Source organism: Molothrus ater, chromosome 6 (assembly GCF_012460135.2).
Source record: "Molothrus ater isolate BHLD 08-10-18 breed brown headed cowbird chromosome 6, BPBGC_Mater_1.1, whole genome shotgun sequence".
NCBI classification, from domain to species: Eukaryota; Metazoa; Chordata; class Aves; order Passeriformes; family Icteridae; genus Molothrus; species Molothrus ater.
The window spans coordinates 13,473,638-13,494,486 of NC_050483.2; the positions used below are offsets into that span (position 1 = coordinate 13,473,638).

The following is a 20,849-nucleotide window of genomic DNA, read 5'->3' on the forward strand; positions in this document are numbered from 1 at the left end:
TTTATAAATAAAGTGTTTGCCACAAATGTTAATAACAAGTGTTATGAAAGCTTTTCAATTCAACTTGTGTATGTTATGTGAATCAGAAAACATGAGAAGCTCAGATTTATTTCTTCCAATTAAAGTATGAAAGTAACAGTGGTACTGTAATACTACAATTCCCAAACATTATGCACTGTCTTTAAAAAATCTGTGATTGCAAAACAGAAGACAAAACAGATGAATGTCTCCAAGCAGTGCAGTTGTATTTACTGGGAAAGTAAATACAAATAACTGGCTGCAAATTAGTGCTACAGAACAGTGGGAATGAAAAGCTGATTATAAGGTTTTTTCAATGCCAGCAATTGACACACATGTACTAAATGCAATTAAGCCTGGTAAAAATTGAGTAGTCCAGTTAGAAATTTTAAAGTAGCTACAAAATTCTGCAAATTAAAAGCAAGCAAACAAAAAAAAAAAGAGGCATTAGGTATGATGAGTGACAAATTTAAAAGCAAGAGATCTTGTGCAATGAATTAGGTAAAACAATGTGATCATTCTAAAGCTCTAGTGGACCAAATAAAAAAATAAATTAAAAGACCACAGCATAAGTGCAATTACAGTACAATCCTGGTTTAGCACCAAGTGAGCAACTGGGTAACTTCACCAATCAGAATTGCTTTGGTTAGTATCCAAAATGTATCATTATAAACTTCTCATCTGCACAGCATTTACTCTCAGAAAGCAACAAAAATACTTTTCTTTAGCAGCCTAAATTTGAGCCTTATTAGAATATTCTACATTTTGAGATTTAAAGAAGAATTTGTATCAATTAGAATACATTAGCTCTTATATAAATTCCTAATCAGCATGATTAGATTTTAAAACTGATTATCCATTTATCATCTTTTTTAAAAAGAACAAACAAACACCACCTTGGTCTGATATCACCACTGACTATCTTGCAGGCTAATTTATGAATTAAAAGGAAAAACACCCATGGTGAGAAGCAATATTCTAAAAGGCCCATTCCATCATGAAGCACTTTTAAAACTGTACAAGCTTCTGTCACTTTCTAAATACAATTCCAAGGAAAAAAAAAAAATCATGGCTCTGAAATCACCCCAAAATACTGGCATCTCCACTCATCACTAACCTCGGACCAACTTACCTGCTGAACCTGCCACATTTACCATAACTACGAGTAAAAAATATCATCTGTTCCTCACACTCTCTGAACTCATTTGATACCACAGAACACTAATTTAATTGGACTAGAAGCATCACACGCGCTCAAGTAAAAGTGCTTGCTGGGGGAAAACAAAAAAAAAAAATTTAAAAAAAAGAAGAAGAAGAAATCCAAAGATATTTTTAGTTTAGTCCTTTTAAGGCATATCTAACATACTGAGCCTACGTCTGCAGACACGGGCCTGATGAAAGGGCGAGATGAAACGGGCTGCCTTTCTCCTTGGCTAAGAGTTCTCTTGCGTTCCCGCACTAATGCCTTCTGATGTCTCTTCATTCTTTCTAGCTGCTCCTCTGCACTCATCTTGCCTCTTTGGTGGTCTCCAGAGTATAAACGTTCCAAGGCACTCTTTGGTCTCTCCTGGAGAAGTCACAAGGCACACAAAACACATGCTGTAATTAATACTTTATAAGAAGTATACAAAAAAAAAAATGGACTCCTTCTCCTATCTCATTACTAAATTTTATTCTATTAACTTTGCATTTCTTTGTATACACTCCCTCAACTCTATTTCCTATTAGTAGTGCTGATTTTTGGCTCTAAACCTTGTTTTATAAATCTATTTGAAATCCAGTAAGTTGTTTGTCTGTTTTCCAGTTCATTTAAGAAAGTGAAGAATTGGAGACTTCATTAGATCACAGCTCTTGCTCCTCTCCCAGGCTACTGCAATCCCACTTCCTGCTACACAAAACGTACTCTGGGCTTAACTATTGCAAGCAGTTCAGACATTTGCCTTCAGAAGTTTATTTAAAACTTACCTTGGACCTATCCCTTCGAAGTGTTGCAAATGATGAAATGGTAGATGACTGGTGCAATCTGGAAGTTGATCCAGACAAACCTTTACGAGGAAAAAGAGAATGCCTTAAAATCAAATGACAGACAGAATAAGACAAGTATCAGTTTGGTTTTTTAAATTTTATTATCCTGTTTCTGTGGCATTCTGGTCACTATTTGAGCACACAGTTTGCAATTCAGATGATCATAAGAGGCATGAAATTTCATTTCAGCCAGACACAATGCGCATCAGGTCGCTACTGATCGAAAGTCAGAAAAATATGTAATAATTTAGAAGATTATATAAAAGGAGGGATAGGTTGAACTCAGGTGTACAAGAGTAGATGGATGGCACAAATAATCACATCTATTAAGAAAATAAAACCTTAACATTCACAGTTAGAAATGAAGAAGTAAGAAGCAAATGACTAAAAAATCATTTGCTTTTGGCCCAAATATCATCTCTATCCTCAAAACCAGTTGCAAGACAATAGCACAGTGGGGATGGAGTGTCAAGTCAGATATAATGTTTGGAGTACTATATTCATCTACCTTATCACTTACATTTTAATGGCAATATAGGTATTTTAAAAACACTTGGACTTTGCAAAAGATAGCACAGAACTTATGAGGAAAAGTAACTCTGAATATAAGAGACATTCTAAGAGCCAATTCCATGTTTTGCTATGGGGGTTTTTAAGCCTTCTATATTAAGTTGCTTTGCTAAAGGCTGATTGTTTGTAACGGCACCATTAAAATACACAAAATTTCTAAACTTCCACTGAATGGTTAATTTTAAAACACTGATCTGGTGATAAAGATCATCTCCAGGAAACCCTACAAGAGAAAAGCTCCTATACAGACAGTACTGTTAGGGATCAATTCCATAAATTCCTGGCTTACCACGGGTAGGTAATGTCTGGTATCCACTGTCAGGGCTTATTAAAGCACTGGAAGGGTGGCTAAGGTCACCCCCTATCATTGCCAGCTCTGGCTCACTCATGTATGAACGCAGCTCCACCTATACAGAAAAACACTCATCAGCTCAAGTGAAATCACAGATAGCATGTTTTAATAATCCTAAAACAAATCCTGAAGCTTTGTTTCTGGACTGCTACATCTCTCTCTGCCATTACTATCATATGGCACGGATCATTATTATTATTATTATTATATCATTGTTATCTCTCCACCATTCTATATCATGATTACTTTATTAAAGATCCATATATTCTATAGACAACAACATCTTTTATTCAAGGTTCCCATCTCTTTGAAGTGCAGGGGTACAGGAGTGTGAGTGCTCACCCTGTAATCTCCATTTACATACTGGCCGAGCTCTCTGTCTCTCTTTCTCTCGTCTGACTGACGCTTCAGGCCCCGCACCGAGGTGTGCCTGATGACAGTGGCTTCTCTGGGGAGGGGTGGGACAGCTGGTGGCTGATCCTCAGGGCTGTACAGCTGAGGGAGAGGAGGTCTGGGCGGTGCTTCATCTTCCTGGGAACAGGAAAACGCAGGGATTTGGCAAAGAGCATGAAAACAGCCTGGCATAAACTGCAAAATAAAGGCCAGTGCATTATGTGAAGTATTTGTGACTGCTTCAGTGTGCTGTCCTTTGTCCACTCCACTTGGTCTTGCTTTAAAGCCCAAGCAAGACCCAAGAAATCAACCACAAAGCATTTCCAAGGAAGGCTCTGAATATTAACACATTCCAAACCAGTCTATGGCCACTGTACAATAGGCTCCACATGTACTGTGCTGCAAGTGCTGCTGCTCAGCTCCAGCACAAACACCCAGTGCTGTGTCTCCACAGTGTGTGCACCTCCCACCCACGACACTCCCGCTGCTCCCGACAGAGGGGAAACGGAAACGCTGCTGAAGGAATCTCACAAGAGCACTACTTACAACCTTTGGCTTGAGCTTGACTGGTGACTCAAGAGGTGGCTCGATTTTTTTCAGCTGCTGTGCTTGGTGCTGTGTCCTGGTCTGGAAATAGGGCTGTGGGTAGAGCCTGACCTCCAGAGGGGATTTCAGCGGGCTGCGCGGAGGGCTCTGCGGGACGGACAGGTTGCTCTCCACAGCAGCAAGGGAAGCTGGTAAGGAAGGCACTGAAGACTGAGAAAATGAAGGCACTGTTTTTCTCTCTAGGGGAGAAAGAGACAAAACCATTTTCTGATGAGGATCTAGAGAGCCTTTCAGGCAAAAAAGGAAACCACACAGCTCTGTATCATCCCGTAAAATTCCTGGTGGAGGGCAGTGGGAGCAACGGAAGGAAAAGCCTGGGAGTTATATGGAATCAGTCCATAAGCTGCATCTGGCCCCATGCCACAGATTCCTTAAGCTGCCTGCAGATCTGGACCATCTCAGAACTATTTCATCTCTGTATGTGAAAGGTGAGTTCTGCAGGAGGCGTTAACAGTCTCTTGCTACCCCGACACATCAGGTCCTCTTTGAAATGTAATAAAGCCACTGCAGTGCAGACCACACACACTGTGCCTCCCTCCCTTTCCAGAGCTGATGCTGCTCTGCCCACCAAACACCTGCCTGAACAGGGAGGGGAAAGGCAACTGCAGCAAAAGCAGCTGGGCTGCATCCAGGGGGAAAAAAAACAATAAACCCAGAGAAAAACACAGAGAAAAGCTCCTGGACAGGATGCAGAACAGATACTACACAGGTAAGGGCCTGGCACCTGACAGGAACCCCTTCTGCAATCTGAAAAATGTAGCCCATTATTGTTATTGTTGTTCCCTTTTTTTATGGCTTGTTACATTTTAGAACCATTGGTATGTGAAAACAAACAAGAAAAAACCTCTGTCACCTCAGGCAAAGAAACACCAAGTTAATGCACTCAATCAACAGAGATTTCTGATACATCCAGTAGCAGAATTAACTGGATTTTCTACAGCAGAACAAATTTCCAGATTATTTGCACAGACCCAAAGACTCAGCTGCACTGGTATATTGTTTATTTTTCCATCAGGTTCCCCTTACCTGGATTCTTTATAGAGTCTACTATGGTTTTGTAGTTTGCTTTGTTTGCACTCAAACCAGCTGTAACATCTTCAATTCTCCATAAGTCTTTTTGTATTTGTGTTTTCTCCTGTTGTTTGTAGTAAAAGAAAAAAAAAATTAATTGTACCTCAGTTTTAATTTATTATGGGCCTTTCCTCCTTTTGACACCACCAAACTACAATTACAGAACTTACATGAAAACTTAGGTGTTTAGAAATTAGTTAAATAATTATTTAAAATAAAAACTAATAAATACAAAACACCAACAACCATATCTTGTCCATAAAATTTATTAAAGCATTTTTTAACTCTTGGAAGACTTCCTATAGAAGACAGGGGAAAAGACAAGTCTGTATTTTTCTACAATATTGGTCAGACTACAAAAACATACTTTAACGTTCTACATAAATTGAGTTTCCAGAACCTTTTAATTTGAACTTTGTTCTTAAATCCTACACCTATCAAACTTAAGACTGCTAAAGCAACCTTAAAAAACATCTCAATACTTTTAGGGGAAATATCCAGTATTAAAAAAGGGAAAAAAAAACCCAAAATTCAGAAGTGGTGACAATTTTAATTTCTGCTTATATTTGAGTTGTTAGGCCTACTGGCCATGATATATTACAAGTTAAAACAATATATTGCTGCTGCTCCAGGACTTGGTCTCATCTTGCATCCTATTTGCTTTACCAAGGCTTTTTTCCAGAGGAAAGAAAGAAAGGGAAGCTTTGTCTACAGACTGAGCTGCATCACAGCCTGGCTCCTGAAGCCACCATTTCAGTCATTCCAATCATCTTAAATAGCTGCTGTCATCTAATTCATTAAAGCCTGGTAACACAGATTTCAAAAATTTGCATCAAGAATTAACTTGGTAAAACCAATACCATTAAAGAAAGCGAAAGCAGTGAAACACTTAAGTTAAGAATTGCTCACAAACTGCTCAAGAACTCCAGAAATTCATCACTTGCCATGAGCTGCAAAATAGCTACTAATTAATCCTATAAGGCTGAGGGTGGAAAAAAACTTCAGTAAAAGCTGTTACACCTCATAGAGCTAAGGAAGGCATATAAATTGCTTTCCACTTTCTGTCTTAAATCAGGAAATATGTTCAGCCAGGTTACAGATCAGCAAACAGGGTGCCAAGAACACAAACATTTAAATGATGGAGAATGTTATTTGCCTGTAGTAAACTCACTCGATAGATAGGACATGTTTTGAAAGATTGTCAGGACACAAACTATAAATTTGCACATTTCATTTCATTTTTCTGAGATTAATCATACTACAAGGAACCAAATGATGGATTTACAATAATCAAGCCTCAGAACTGGTGAAAAAAACACTAAGTTGCACTGAAAATCCTGCTTCTGAAACCACTCAGAAAATGTTTGATTAGCAATGTAGAAAAGCCAGATCTTTTAATATTAATTCTTCTCATTACTTAAATATTGATGTGAAGAGAATATTTTAAATCTAAAATGGACTTGGGCCGAATGATGAGCAGATGAATTAATTTTAAAATTATGAAAGCCAAGATTGCTGTTTACAGAGGGGTATAAATACACTTTATTGGCAGGCAGGAAAAGGTAACTTGGAGAGAACATTTTATTTCTCTAACTTCTTTCAAACAGAAACATAATTTAGACTGACACAAAGCCAGAGGAGAAACACTTACCAACTAAGAAGTTATCACCGATAAAATAACCCATCTCAGTTAAATTCAGCATGCCCAGATCCTCCTCAACCCTTCAGCAAAAGACAATTGTAGCTACATTCTAAAAAGCAAGATTCACTCTGACCAAGCTGCCTAAACATTTAGGTTTTAACCTCTTAATTAATGCTACATTGAAACAACATCAGTGGTCTCCTACAGCAACTTGAGCCTGCAAATTTACTGAATTTTTAATAATATTCCACGAAGACTGCATTTTTTTAAATACAGTGTGTATTAATTTAGTGCTATTGGAAAATGCTAGATAAACAATCTTGAGTCTACATGCCCTTAGGCAGAGATCAAAAAATTCTAACTATTATGGGTACGTCAAGTGAGACTTCTTTGAAGGCATATAGTTTTTTAGAATATTCAGTACTTTCTGAAAAAAATCAGTTCTCCTTTGAATCTCCAAAATAGGTATTCAGAAACATTTTTTAAAACTTAGCCAAACATATCTGTGCATACTTGTATGTATAGATAGATAAAAGTATACACACATACAACTGATAACGTGCTTATGGCTGTGTGTGTATTTATAATTAATCACTTATGTGATATGAGATGATAATCAAACTGAATTAACATTTTTTTTCTGTGCAAACCACACTCCCTTCCATATGTATTGGTGAATCCCATGTCACACATCCAGCATTTTAAGCATGTTAAAATTTCCAGTTAGGTGTTAATCTCAAAGTAGTCTAAAAAGGTATATTTTGTTTAAAGGTGTAATTTGCCTTTGTTAAACTAAGTAATTTCATACAAGGACCATTTTATTCTGATATTCCCCCAGGATTTTTTCTTTAAAATATATTCTACAGCTGAGCTCAATTACATATTCTGACTCCAGAAACTGAATCACTTCCCACACCCCAAAATGAAAAGCAAATGAAAATGTACTTTGATGCAATCAAAAAAGGTTTTACAACTCCTGCTTTGATACTAACATTTATTCATTCATAGTGAAAATAAACAGGCTTCGAATTATATCTGATCAGATACTTAATGCAAACAAGCTAAAAATTTAACTGGTGAGCTCTTTTGGTCCAGGATATTTGGAAAAGTAGACAAAGATTTGAGGAAAATGTATATATTAACTGTGTTCCTTGTGTTCAGCTCACACAAAGGAAAATTATCCAGTATTCCCTGAGAATAAAGTAACCAGCTGTAAGCAGGTATGTAGAAATAATCTGGTATTCCACATGCATTTCAGCAAGGAAAACAACTGAGCTTCAAACAAAGCTTCTTTTTAAAATTTGAAACTGAGTAATTGATTTAAAACTGAGATGCCTTTCAATTACTGATGGCTGTTAAACACTTATTCCACTTCACAAAACAATCTGCAGAGATAAATCTTCCATAAATAGAAGAACATGATAAAGAACAAGTAATGACAATACCAACCAGTGACTGATGCTCTTAAAAATGGATAAAGAAGCCAACAATGTCAGATCAAATAAATGGAAGGCTAAGAAGTCCTCTGCACAGTCTGATAAATTGAATAGGTTATCAATGTCAAGATGTCAGCATGTAATAAAGACGTAATAAAATAACGACAAATTTGCATAGACAACTTATGAAAAACTATGGCACTACTGCATGTGCTGCAAGACAATGCAGTGGTTTTTCTCACTGCACAGCCATGCTGCCACAGTGCCTGAACTCTGCAAACCAAATTACATGACAGCTGAACACCCTGCAAAAATGGCAGAGAAAATTCTCTTATGAAATGGTAACTTGAAGTTCAGACTAAGCCATCCTCTAAGTGTTTAGAGTGTCTGGAAATGGACTCACCTGAGATACCAATGAACTGTTCATCTGCTCCTGTAAGGCTTTTTTCAGTTGGCTCACATCCTTCTCTAATTTCAGATACTCATTCCAGGCATTTTCCATCTCCTGTTAACAGAAGGAATACTCTAATACAGTGCTAACTTCAAAACCACTTTCTCCATCCTCTAATTGAGCACCAAAGAGTTTTGAAGTGACTGTTGTTTTATTATAAAAAGAAGTAAAGAATCCATTTTAGTCTACGTTGTTGCTTAGACTTGATTATACACCTGAAAACCCTTCATGGCTTGCACGATCAAGTCAAAAACCTCTGGCCAGCTTCCTGACACAAAACCAAACTGGCATGTAACAGAATCCCTGCACCAGTACAGCCCTTTTTCCAGGGACTTGCTATTTATGCCCACAAACACATTTTACATGCTGACTGTGAAAGTCATACAGTTTTTACAGACACAAACTGACTACGTACATTTAAATAATACCATCATTTTAGTGATCAGACCTTACTATAGGGAAGGTGTTGATGCAATTTTGGAAACTGTCTTACAAAGATCTAGTCTCATTCATGAAGAGGCAGTAATAATACAGTGAAAAAACCATTAAATTACATTTGAATTTTATTAAGTTATAATATGAATGGTAACTTTTTACTGAAATCTCAACAGATTTTCCCAACTCCTTTTACCTCAGAAAAACATCCTGGAATCACATACTTTCAAAGGACTAGCTGAAAGATTTGCAATTTAAGCCCATGCTTAACATAGAAAGACACTGAAAAGGTTAGGGGTTTTTGTTTGGTTTGAGGGTGTGGGAGGCAGCCATTGAAAAGCAAAGCTGGAGAGATTGTTTAATTTTGTTTGGTTTAGTATCCTGTACCTTAACCAAAACTGTTTAGAACAGGTCTTAACTCCCCTATCCAATGACCAACACAGTTTTAGCCTAACTGGGATTTTAATTCTGGTTTTCTTGAAGCAACCAAAGACACGTACCGTTGAAACTTTGGATATTTCAGCCCGAATATGTATAAGGTCCTCTTGCAAAAGTCTCTGCTGGTAAGATATTTTTTCTGCATGTTGTGGTTGGTCTTTGTACTGATCCATCTGCCTGTGCAAAACCTCCAGAACAGACTCCAGCTGATCCTAACAAAGAAGACAGCAGTAAGTTTACAACATTTACATGGAAATTTATGCACCTACTTGCAGGAAGATGAAAGGTGTTTTCCATGCCCCAAGTCTTCCCTACAAACCAACAGAAGTTAGGACTGGCCTCCTGTTTTGGAGAATCACATGTAAACAAAAACTGCAAGAGCCTTAATTACCTATTGTATCCAAAATTATCTGATATTTTCTATTAAATCTTCCCATTAAGCAACCAAAACCATTGAAAACACAAAGCAGTGAGAGGGGAATTCTTCTGTTTACCCTCTGTACAAAAGTGTAATTTACAGTTTCAGAAGAATTCCCTTAAGCAGTATAGAACTATGACAGCCCCACCACAGCCCAGCACGAGCTGTTTGTTTAAGGACAGGTTCTCCTTCACTGCTGTGGGTGAAACAGTCGTGTGAGGGTTTAAAATATTGCCTAAAACATGAAAGAGGCCCAATTCATTTAGTCAGGAGTAAATAATGGAATTAATTGTGCACAGTAGCTCTTCCACAGGATCCACCTGAACAGCACTTTCATTTCAGGATATATATTTTTTTATTATTATTATTATTATTATAATCACCTCAGTTTATTGACAGCTATAGCTCACAGGAAGTGAAGCAGATGGGTTTAAAACATTCACTTTCAAAAACATGTTTTCTCAGAATGGGTACTCAATCTTGAAATAAAACCCAGTTCTTGTTATCATAGAAGTATACACACAATACAGTGCAATCATCATCCATTAATTCAATTTATTGTTTATAATTTCCTATTTTATACTTCATGATTAGATAAAAGTTTGTTTTGCTTTACTAAGCCCTTTTTAACCTGCTTACTTTATTTTCCTTAAGGGCTCTTATTTTGTCCTCCAAGTCCTGCAGAATTCTGTCCTGCTCACAGAAAATGCTCAATTTCACCTGGAAATGAAATCATACACACACATAAGGTTAGAATTTAAAAACCAAGCAGAAAAGTACCCCCTTGTAATATTTCACCCCAAGGAGCATAATAATGACCATTGTAACTGTACAAAAGAAACAGACAAATCAGTGCAAGAGGTGCTGAAGTGGTGTTTGATACTTACATCAATATCACTTTCTGCAACCTTGACAGGTTTTGCACTTCTTTCTTTCAAGGTGTCACGTCCTGTCACCTAAGAGGAACAGAATTTCAAAATGTAAGAAATTTGTAGCAAACTAAAACCTAATGATGCCTCAGAAGTGAAAAGAAAGCTTTTGTTAAATATTTACTTTTATTAAGGAAAAGAAAAGGATACAAGTATTTTGAAATCTGACTTTAGTTTTTGAAAAGTGTTAACAAAAGGGATTACTAGTTACATTAAGCTATTTAGTAACTCTTCCAGCAGCTTGGAATTCTGTACAAAACAACATAATCCCACCTGTCTCTGGTTACAAAAGTCCTTTTCCTGCAAGATCTAGTAGTTTTAACAGTTCTGCTCTAATAGCCTTCTTGAAGCCAAAGGAATGGAATCGTTCATTTAAATGCATGGTTGCAACAATAGCAGCATTCATGATGACTAAAAATACAACTTTTGGCAAGTGTTTCATTCTACAAAGGACAGTATCTTCCTCAGCACAGGGTGGATTTTACCAAAGACAGACTGCCATAAAAATGCTATAGTGGAATGAAATGTAATTAATCTATTTTCACATGGCTGTCATGTACCAAATCTCTCATTCCATAAGTCACTGGTTTCAGATTCCATTTCTGGTGAGACTACCTTCTCACATAACAGTTTTAGAATCAGTACCAAAACAATACTCAATTGTACTTCCAACCTTCACATCAACCTTAAAAATTAAGGCATGTCTGTGTCTGTGGGGATGTTTATTATTTCCACTGCCTACACAGGACCCTCTTTGTGAATAAATGAGATTAAGAAAAGAGCAATATAATAAAGCTCATAAATAATACATTTTTTCAAAGCCTTAAAATCTATTGATTTATTATCACCTCTTTGGAACACTTTTAAAGATTCATTAGAGCAAATACTGTCTTACCACAGGGCCAGCTGGTGGTTAGTAGTATTCATATACAGCATATTCTTATTCATATACAGGTAAAAGTTTATTGAGAAAAATTCACCTCAATATTGTCTTCAGTAATATAAGAGGAGAGATTTTGATACAAAAGCTGAAGTTGTTTGTTTTTTTTAGTGAGGTAAGAGGGTATAAAGAGGCAGTTTGCCTTTTTACCAACTGGCAATCTCCAGACTTGAAGGTACATATTTTTCTTATTAACCTAAGAGCCACCTACAGGACCCTATTAGCTTTTTAAAAGTAATTAAATTTTACCCTAAGTGAGGTAAATATCATCTTCTCTCCTCCAGTGGCAGACTCCATTTAAAGACTTCTCATGTACTTTTGAGTGGTAAAATATTACTTCTGCATCACCAAAATCAATAGTATTTATTGCCTCTAGAAGCTTTAATTTTTTTTATTTTTTTTCAACAATTAGATGTTATGTAGAAGAAAAAACTGTCTTTCAAAATTATTAATGAAATTATTTAAATGCTAAATCCTATAGATAATTGTAACAATTAATTAAATATAAACATAAAATACCAGCATATCAAAAGTAATAATTTTGCATATTTAATTACCTGCAAGCTAAGGCAATGCAAAAGCCTTTTTCAAAGCAACAGAATTAACATAAAACACATCTACAGAATCTGGGGATACTTTAAATTACTTAATCAGAACTGTAAGGAATTTGTTAACTATCAAGCAGTGAACATGACAACATAATGAGGATTAAGCATGCTTTCACATTTTCCAAATTCCACACAGGAGTCACTACTTGACACATTCATTTCCAAAACATGATAAAATGAAACCAAACACTGAGGTCAGCCATAATTTCGCATACAGACTCCAAAAGAGGGGGGGGGGAAAAAAGAGAAGTAAAAATAAAATCTTACAGAAAGCACTACTGTGCACCAAAAGACACCTGTAAAAAGCCAGAACACTGACTGCTACTTGAAAAAGCGATGGGATGAGCACATTTCAATGCAAGCAGTCTTACATGTATACTGGATAGTAACCCTTGTGCTGAGTTCTTTAGCACTTTGTATATCATGTTGATCAGAGGTCCATTATTTTCTATCTGTTTCAAACAAAAGTTTAGTCATAGCTTGTTACAGACGTCAAGATTTAAACCCCCAAACCTCAGAACTCAAAACTCCATGAGCAGCAGTGATCACACACTCCCAGGTCACACCTAAGCACTCTGCAGTTAATTGCTCAACCACAATTCCACACTGAAAAGTTCTATTTCAAAACCTCTAAGAAAGATCTCCAGAAATAATGGATTTAGTGAAAAAAAAAACAAAAACAACTAACTAACTCCAGTTCCAAAATGTTCAGTCCTAATTGAAATTGTTTCATCAGGGTGGGTCTAATTCAAAGCCCAGTGTAGTCAAAAGAGATACCTGAACTAATTGGCTTCCTAGCCAAGTTTCCAGCCTCTTAAATGGAAGATATTACATACATGACCAGGGAATTTGCTGTTACTAAAATCTGTATCATTTGCTTCCTTTCATGCAGTGCACTGTTTTTTCCTGGTATCACAAATCAAAGCATTGCTACATTTAGTGGCAAAGCACAAATGTAACCAATACAGGGACACCTTCTCCAGTTTCACATGGGCTCTTTAATCTCTCAACAACCTGCCTGACCTGAAATTTTACATTTCTGGACCACGACTGAAAGAAGGTTATTAAGAAATGCCCATTTTGAAAATTTACATCACTCATTTGGAAATACATTTGACATTTTGAGTGTCATGATTTTCAGAAGGAAACCAGCTGGCATTAAGTTTCTTTGCACAGAAGTATCAGGTGCCCCCTTACCATTTTTCTCTCTGGCTGCTTTTGTTAGGTGCTACAAGCAGTAGGAAGGCACAAGGGGAGCTCTAAGAGACCAAATATGTCTTCATGCTCCAGACTGCAACAAATTAATCTGGACAGAATCCACCAAAAAGTTAAGAACCACCCCCCAAGAATTTTGCTTGACCTGTGGTCACTTCAACTGTGAAAATTATTGTGTTTTATAATGGAAAAAAGACTGTGATTATTAATAAGTTCTCACCTTGAAGGACTTATAAAATTGTAATTTGTCATAAAATTCATCTGAGGGCTTGGGCTGCAGTTACATTTGTCAAAGCCATGAACAAACCAAGGACAAGGCTTAAAACCAAATGTGTCCAACCAATTTTAAATTTGTATATTAATGATTCCAGCAATTTACATATTTGATCATTTAGATTACACATACATCACCTATATTATATGCTAAATACATATATGGTTCTGTAGTAATATTTTCCATGTATATATTTGGTTATATATTCAGGAATACAAATATTAGACAAGATTGAAATACACATCCTCATAGGTGCAATGAGCTCACAGGCAACACCCCATGGCACCAGTGAGCTCTGTACATGCAAACCAGCAGATAACAAGGTGTTAAATTTCCCTTCACCTTCATTTTCAGGAACACCACGTGATTTATACATGGCAAGACATCCTACATCCCACAGAAAGTGGCAAACTACTTTGCTAAGCAAAACAATTCTATCTTTTTGCTGGGTTTTTTTCCCCTTCAAAACCTGATATTAAGAACTCTAGATTTGCTTTCAAATTGCCAACCATCAAGTGTACCAGACACAGAAGTCATTTAGACAGATGATAGGACCCTCAGTATAATATGGAATTGTTTGTGAAAAAGAAATACCTCCTAGCATTACTTGATCAGATTCTCTCTATGGATGGATGGATGAATGGGTGCATTTGAAATACTTTAGCTGTAATAACATGAAAACAATGACAGTGATAATTAATCACATTTTCACAGGAACATATGGTACATTATACAAATAATGGAAAAGTAAGTCTAAGAAGATTTAAAGGGGAAAAGCTGGATTAAAAGAACACGAGTTTTAACTTAGAGGTGCTGACTTCATATTAGTACTAATGCTACGGCAGAGAAACACTTTCAATCTGTTTTTTCTCTGACTTTGCTAAACCCACATATCATCCATCTCAGTACCAGGAACAAAAATTGTTCTTACAAACTAAAGCAGCCACATTTTCTGAGTTCTCACTTTAATTGTATAGTCACTACTAAAAAGACACTCAATACTCTAAGCACAAGCAAAAGACACTTTCCATCTCAGACTAGAAAGTTACTTTAAAATTTACAGGTACAAACACAATGCAAAAAAGACAACTGGATTGAAAAGATGATAAAAATTAAGTAGACTCATCTAAAAATCTTACCTTTAGATCCAAATACTCCAGATCCTTTTTCAACTGGATGTAAGTGTCATCCGCCTTCAGGCAAGTACATAGGGGAAAAAAAACCAGTGTAATAAATTTGAATGTTTGGAACCATTTCAGAATAGTTGGACTTGCTACATACAAGAAAACACGGCAGAGAGAACAAAATAACAGAGTAGGAGCACATAAAAAAAGCACATTTGCTCCACCAGCATATTGCTATTTACAGCTAAAAAATGGGCAAGATATTTCCCAAGAGTATTACTGCCTCATTACCCCCCCTCCAAACACCTAGATTTTTTTTTCCACCTCTAATAGGACATAGAACTACCTGAAACAACACATCTTCAAAAGCTGTTTTTTCAAGATCAATTTCCGCTGACTAGCCCTTCACTGAAAAAGTTACAGTGGTGTGACTGAATGACAGATGCAACCAGAAGACATCATGTAATATATCACTAGAATACTTTTGATCACAATTTATAAGCATTTTAAGATAGGGAAAGTATGAAATAAGTTTTGGGAATAAAATTCTGAAAAAGAGCTCATTTATATGATTAGACAATCCATTTTGTCTTTTAAATAATAGCATTAAAGTTGATCCTTATTTTTCATTGCGTCACCTGTAATTGCTATCAGCTTAATCTTATAGTTACACTCACCTAGCAACATCTTTATTACAGTCCCTTCTAGGAAAACATGCACAGAAGTCATAAAGTTATTTCTCCTCTCTTGAAAGGCGATATTTGCAAAACAAAATAAATTTTAACTGTTGCAAATGTGCTACTTGTAGTTAGCCAAAATGCCCAAAACTTCCTAGAATTTAAACTGCTATTTTGTCAGCATTTCATATCCTGGGCGCAATTAACTTCAAAATAAAAGAAAAACACAACTATACCTTTTCTCAAGTTTTGAGCCAATGAGAATGTGTAGTTAGAAAAAGAAAAGAAAAACCCTTTATGCCATAAAATCAATAGAACACACTTGCATTTCTTTAGAGGTGTTCACTTACAATTCTTGTCAGATCAGCTTGTAAGACTGGCTGAGGACTTGACTAAAAAGTCTGCCCATTTTTGGAGAAATCCCTGTTATTACCACCCATCTTAGTGCAATTGTTCTGTAGGTGAGGTAATCGGGAAATGAAACTTCTTCAATTCCAAAAAATCACTTTAGTTTTGGGCCAAAGCCTTCACCAATTCCAAGAAGAGTCACCAGATTTTATTCCCAGGTGGCTCCATTTTTGAGGCTCTAACAGGAACCAGAGAGCTCTGAGAGTACATTTCTGTTTGATTTCACATTTACAAGTTTCACACACCAGTGCAATCAAGAGCACCGTAGATGATCCAAGACGCTCCTGAGCTTTTATGAACCAATGTTCACCTGCAGAACTGACACAGTTACAAGCTCATATGAATGTACAGACTGGCTGATGCATTTCAATTTGCAGGTGATGCAGCACATGGCACAGGGAGCCAACCCCACCTTGAAAGCAGCACAAAGAAATGGTTTTGCTTTAGAATGAATTTATACAGTATTTGAACCCACATTTCTGAAGATGCAGCATTTTCAGAAATAGTATAAATACACAGTATAAAAAGGCAGTAGACACTTTGAAACGGATGCACTGGCGCCCTGTAACTTAAAAATGCTCATCTCTTATAGCAAATACAGTAAGCAAAGAAAAATCACAAACGACCTGGGCACTGTAGAATACCAAAGAATGGGCAAGGAAGCACAGACTCAAGCATGCCACTAATGAAGCATTTGCAGAGTCACAAAATGTCACAGATGAGCCACGCAGCAGCTGACCTGATAGGTGGAATTAGTTGGCAAGTGCTGCAGTAACTGAGCGATTGTGTAATTTCTTATACTAGCCAACTTAGCCTGATGTCTCCTTAATCGAATGAGAAGCAATGTTAGCTCTTCAGGCTGCAGGTATTTAGACACATTGTAAAGAGGAAATTAGCAGTCTTCAGGGAGAGGAACTATAATTACATTTTTCACCTCAGTGCCCAGAAAGCAGTTACTTGACATGATTAAGCAATTATTTAATTAACTCTGCATTTGGTCAAACAAACATAATAAAACTTGAATCCTGTAATAACAGAAAGCTCACCCCTCCTCACGTTGCAGGTAAAGGCAAAAATCCTACAGGCTTTACTGGGTCAAGATTAAGTTCTCATTCGAGTTATTTATGCTTTAACTAATACAGTTAAGATTAAAGACCTTGGATTTCAGAACCTGGCTGCACTAGTGGGAGGACACGACGGGAGCCGTGCTCTGCACTTACCGACTTGCCATGCAGGCTGGGCGCGCTCACCGTGTGTGTCATGTAGCCCATGGCAGGCATGGAGCGGCGATCCAGGTGCGTGGAGCTCTGCAAGGATCCACAGCCACAAGGTAAGGGTTGGGTCAAGTGCCAGCTGCAGCAAATTCAGTCTGCAGCTCTGCCACAGGTTTTCTATTTGAATTCATGGCCTGCTTAGAACAGGGTAACGCACACTGGCCAGCCTGATCCTTCGATGACAAAAATCTTATGAATGAACAAACACAAATTCAGCGCCTGTGATGCTGGGCAGAGCAGTGGATTGTGGCAGCATGAGATGCTTCAGCAGAACGTGCAATGTAGCTTCCAGCAAATTTTTTAAAAGTTCATCAAGTTCCCCCCAACACAATGTCTCCCAGAAAAAGGTTTGGTTGGATGATGCTCTCCGACAGCAGGCTTCCCACTGCACATAGCAAACACCATGAATGCTCTCTTTTAGCCAGGCTACATGAAGCTACTGACATGACTGACACCTTGTGGCAATGGCTTCCATCAATACCAAGGGGTTTTTTTAATCATCATCTTTGATCTGCCCCTTTCTGCTTACAATAAGAAAGCTTACTGCACACTCATTCTTTCATCTTTCTCTTAAAGCCAAAGTCCTATGGGTTCTTCAAGGCAGACTAAATGTCTCAGTTATTTTTATTCCTGTATCTGAACTTCACTGAATTTGCCTCACCTGCCTTGTTTTTTTTTTTTTTTTTTTTTTTAAATGCAACTGGATGGAATTTAATAAAGCAGTACAGGGAGCATGGAGTATCATGGATTTATGCAGACACATTTAAATGTAAAATGACACTGTGTGCTTACATAGAAAAACATGAACATTTTTCTCTACAAACTTTCACAGAAGTTCCACAGGGAAGTTTTTATGATGAGGAACTGTTTCCCAATACTGGTAAAGCCAAGATACCATAAAAAGAGCTTAAAATTTGTGCAGTTACGTTGCACGGGAAATGAAGACTGCTGTACATGCCTTTGTAAGGATGCAATGCTCCTTCAACTTACAGGTGGAGAAACCAATGTGTGGTAGAATATAATCAGGAGTTAAAAGTATTAATTTCCAGTTCTGCAAATCACTAGACTATTTCACCCTCTGACAGAATATTAGAAATCTATAAATGCTGAAAGACACCCAACAGCTGCACCACATATACACTGGAAAAAATCTACACTGTGCATGGAGCTGCAGCACAGTTTCATGCTGTGTTTAGGTCCTAAACCCACTGGGTATCTGGATTTACAAGATCTCTCCTGTAAATACCTCCCCTTACCCCTTTGCAATACCCTTTGCAAATACCTTCCTTTATCAGAGCCCATGGCTGAGGTCGAAGATTTAAGTGAATACAGAGGCTTTCAATACCAATTATTCCAAATCTACCAAGACAAATCAATCCTTTATTGATTCAACACATATTTCCCCAAATTCCTTAGGCAACTAGAGCATTTGGAGTACTGAATAGGGAAACCTATAGGAAAGAGGGTACAAAAGCCTCTAGAAAAAACCCTCACACTGAAACCAATCCAAAAGGTGAAGCTTCAGACCAACACTATTTGAATTTGGTTAGCCCACTGATAAAGACTCTGCAATGGACCTAAAATATTAATATATGTATTAATATATGTAATAATAACAACAACAACAATAATAATAATAATAATGGTTTTACATAACTAAAACCAGAATCAGCTGCATGACTTACTACAATAGCAAAACACATAGAGAAAGCAGGCACAGCAAACACAAAGCTACAAGCAAAAATAAATAAACAAAAAATATTCCATCCTGCTGAGTTTCAGATTCTTGCCTTCATACTCTCTACATTAAAATACTACCATCTGTACATTTTATACATGTAAGATATGCCTTCCTGTTTTTTATTAAAACTATTCCATACCTATGTGATGTGCCATCAATTTTCCTTTCCTAACCAACAAAAGTTATAAATCTGATCAGAATGGCAAGAGCTTGAGGAGAAAATTATTCCTTGGATTAGCTTTTACAACTCACATGATCTTTCACACACGAGGAAGGATGCAATGAATCATGACTAAATAACCCCCCATGTGCGACACCACGTGCAGAATGGTTTGTAATTAAACAGATACCAACCTTGACAGCACGATTCCGAATCTTCCTGGGGGATCCAGCAAGAGGAACATCCACAGTCTGTCTCTCATCAGATGGTTTAACTGTGAGCCTTTCTGCAGGAGTATGTGGCCTCCGTGGGAGAAAGTTTTTTGGAGGTCCAGGTGGAGGAATATCAGATGGAGAGGGCGGAACAGATATGGAACGTGGAACATCTAATGAGCTTTTTGACTTCGCACGATCAATGAAGTCTGAGGAACCTACATAAAGTGGGGCTGTGGGGCTGCCATGTTTGAACTGCTGCCTCTGCTGCCACTCATACAGCTGCCAAACAGTTCCATCCTTATTTGCTTTCCTCTCCTCCTGGGACATCTTCAAGTGGCTGACACGATCTTGTGCATATTTGTAGTCACTCGGCAGATTGCGGTTTGGTGGTGGTGAGCTCCCTGAAGGCTGCCTGGTATTCTTTGGCAAAGTGTGATAGTTCTCAGGAAAAGGAGGATTGGGACCCTGACGTGTAAGAGTCTGATCAGAAGTGAGGCTGTAAAAAAAAAAAAAAAAAAAAAAAGGGAGGAAAATTTTAGCACACACTGATAAGTGGGAGAGACTGATAAAAAATACCTCTAATGACACAAGCATTGGAGCTACAAGACATATAACAGACATTTTAACAGAATTTACAGAAATATTAACAAAGCAATATTAATGACATCTATCCTGCACACAAACACTACACTGTATAAATACAGGATTTTAATTTATTGTTTAGCCTAGGATGAATTACTAGAAACAAGCTTAAGGAACGGCAGCATTATGTAGTTGAACTAAAAAGAAAATCAAGAACACGAAGAAAGGAATTATTGTCAGGTTTATCGAGTGAGTCCCGATTTAAAATATTCCTTTTCACGGAAAGCGTTCTCACCACTAGGTGGTGCAGTTTACGAAAACAAATGCATGTTCAAGATAAATATCTTTAAAAGGAAGATGAAATCTCACCAATCGCAGAATATCTCATAGTTTTTGTTCATGTGAATGAAGCAAAAAGAAATAAAATGGAAAGAAACTGCTCGAAGTCTGCAGGTCGGTATGATTATTTTCACCTAAAAATAGTGAAACTGCTACTGCTTCTACTGATTTGAGCAACATGAGACTTTTTACAACAAAAGTCATTGACAAATTAGAATATAAAAAGAAGTATTACATCCTGGCTTTAGTAGTGGACCCATAAAACACTTAAGCTGTACAAACTTGATATTTTAGTAGGTAATGTTAAGACAGAATTGGCAAAAGCCTAGGTAGCTCCCTCTCCCCCTTTGAAGACAAAATCTTTCTGTAGACTGCCTGTCTAATTTCTGATTCTTCCATCAAATATCCGGGGGTTTTGTACTTGGGAGTCATTTGCCCATTGATTCAGAATCTCCAAAGAGAAAACCATTCTGCTAGGCTTGCTACAAAGCATCAACACAAAAAAACA

General features: G+C 37.2%; 1 protein-coding gene across 9 annotated transcripts in view; it reads right to left on the reverse strand.

The window, feature by feature from the left end:
• The window catches only part of PLEKHA7 (pleckstrin homology domain containing A7), a 146,067-nt gene that overhangs the window by 11,611 nt on the left and 113,607 nt on the right, over window positions 1-20,849 (reverse strand). For 4 of the 9 annotated variants that reach the window (XM_054515194.1, XM_054515192.1, XM_036384114.1 and 1 more), the window contains 15 exons: window positions 19,400-19,916; window positions 17,251-17,337; window positions 16,770-16,889; window positions 14,961-15,014; window positions 12,704-12,784; window positions 10,743-10,811; window positions 10,495-10,575; window positions 9,500-9,649; window positions 8,517-8,618; window positions 4,991-5,099; window positions 3,905-4,143; window positions 3,308-3,496; window positions 2,903-3,020; window positions 1,984-2,063; window positions 1,385-1,585 (listed from right to left, as the gene is read on the reverse strand). In XM_054515194.1, the coding sequence (XP_054371169.1) occupies window positions 1,385-1,585; window positions 1,984-2,063; window positions 2,903-3,020; window positions 3,308-3,496; window positions 3,905-4,143; window positions 4,991-5,099; window positions 8,517-8,618; window positions 9,500-9,649; window positions 10,495-10,575; window positions 10,743-10,811; window positions 12,704-12,784; window positions 14,961-15,014; window positions 16,770-16,889; window positions 17,251-17,337; window positions 19,400-19,916 (2,197 nt within the window). The remainder of the gene's footprint in view (window positions 1-1,384; window positions 1,586-1,983; window positions 2,064-2,902; window positions 3,021-3,307; window positions 3,497-3,904; window positions 4,144-4,990; window positions 5,100-8,516; window positions 8,619-9,499; window positions 9,650-10,494; window positions 10,576-10,742; window positions 10,812-12,703; window positions 12,785-14,960; window positions 15,015-16,769; window positions 16,890-17,250; window positions 17,338-19,399; window positions 19,917-20,849) is intronic. The other 5 variants (XM_036384118.1, XM_036384119.1, XM_054515191.1 and 2 more) reach the window with 4 other exon arrangements.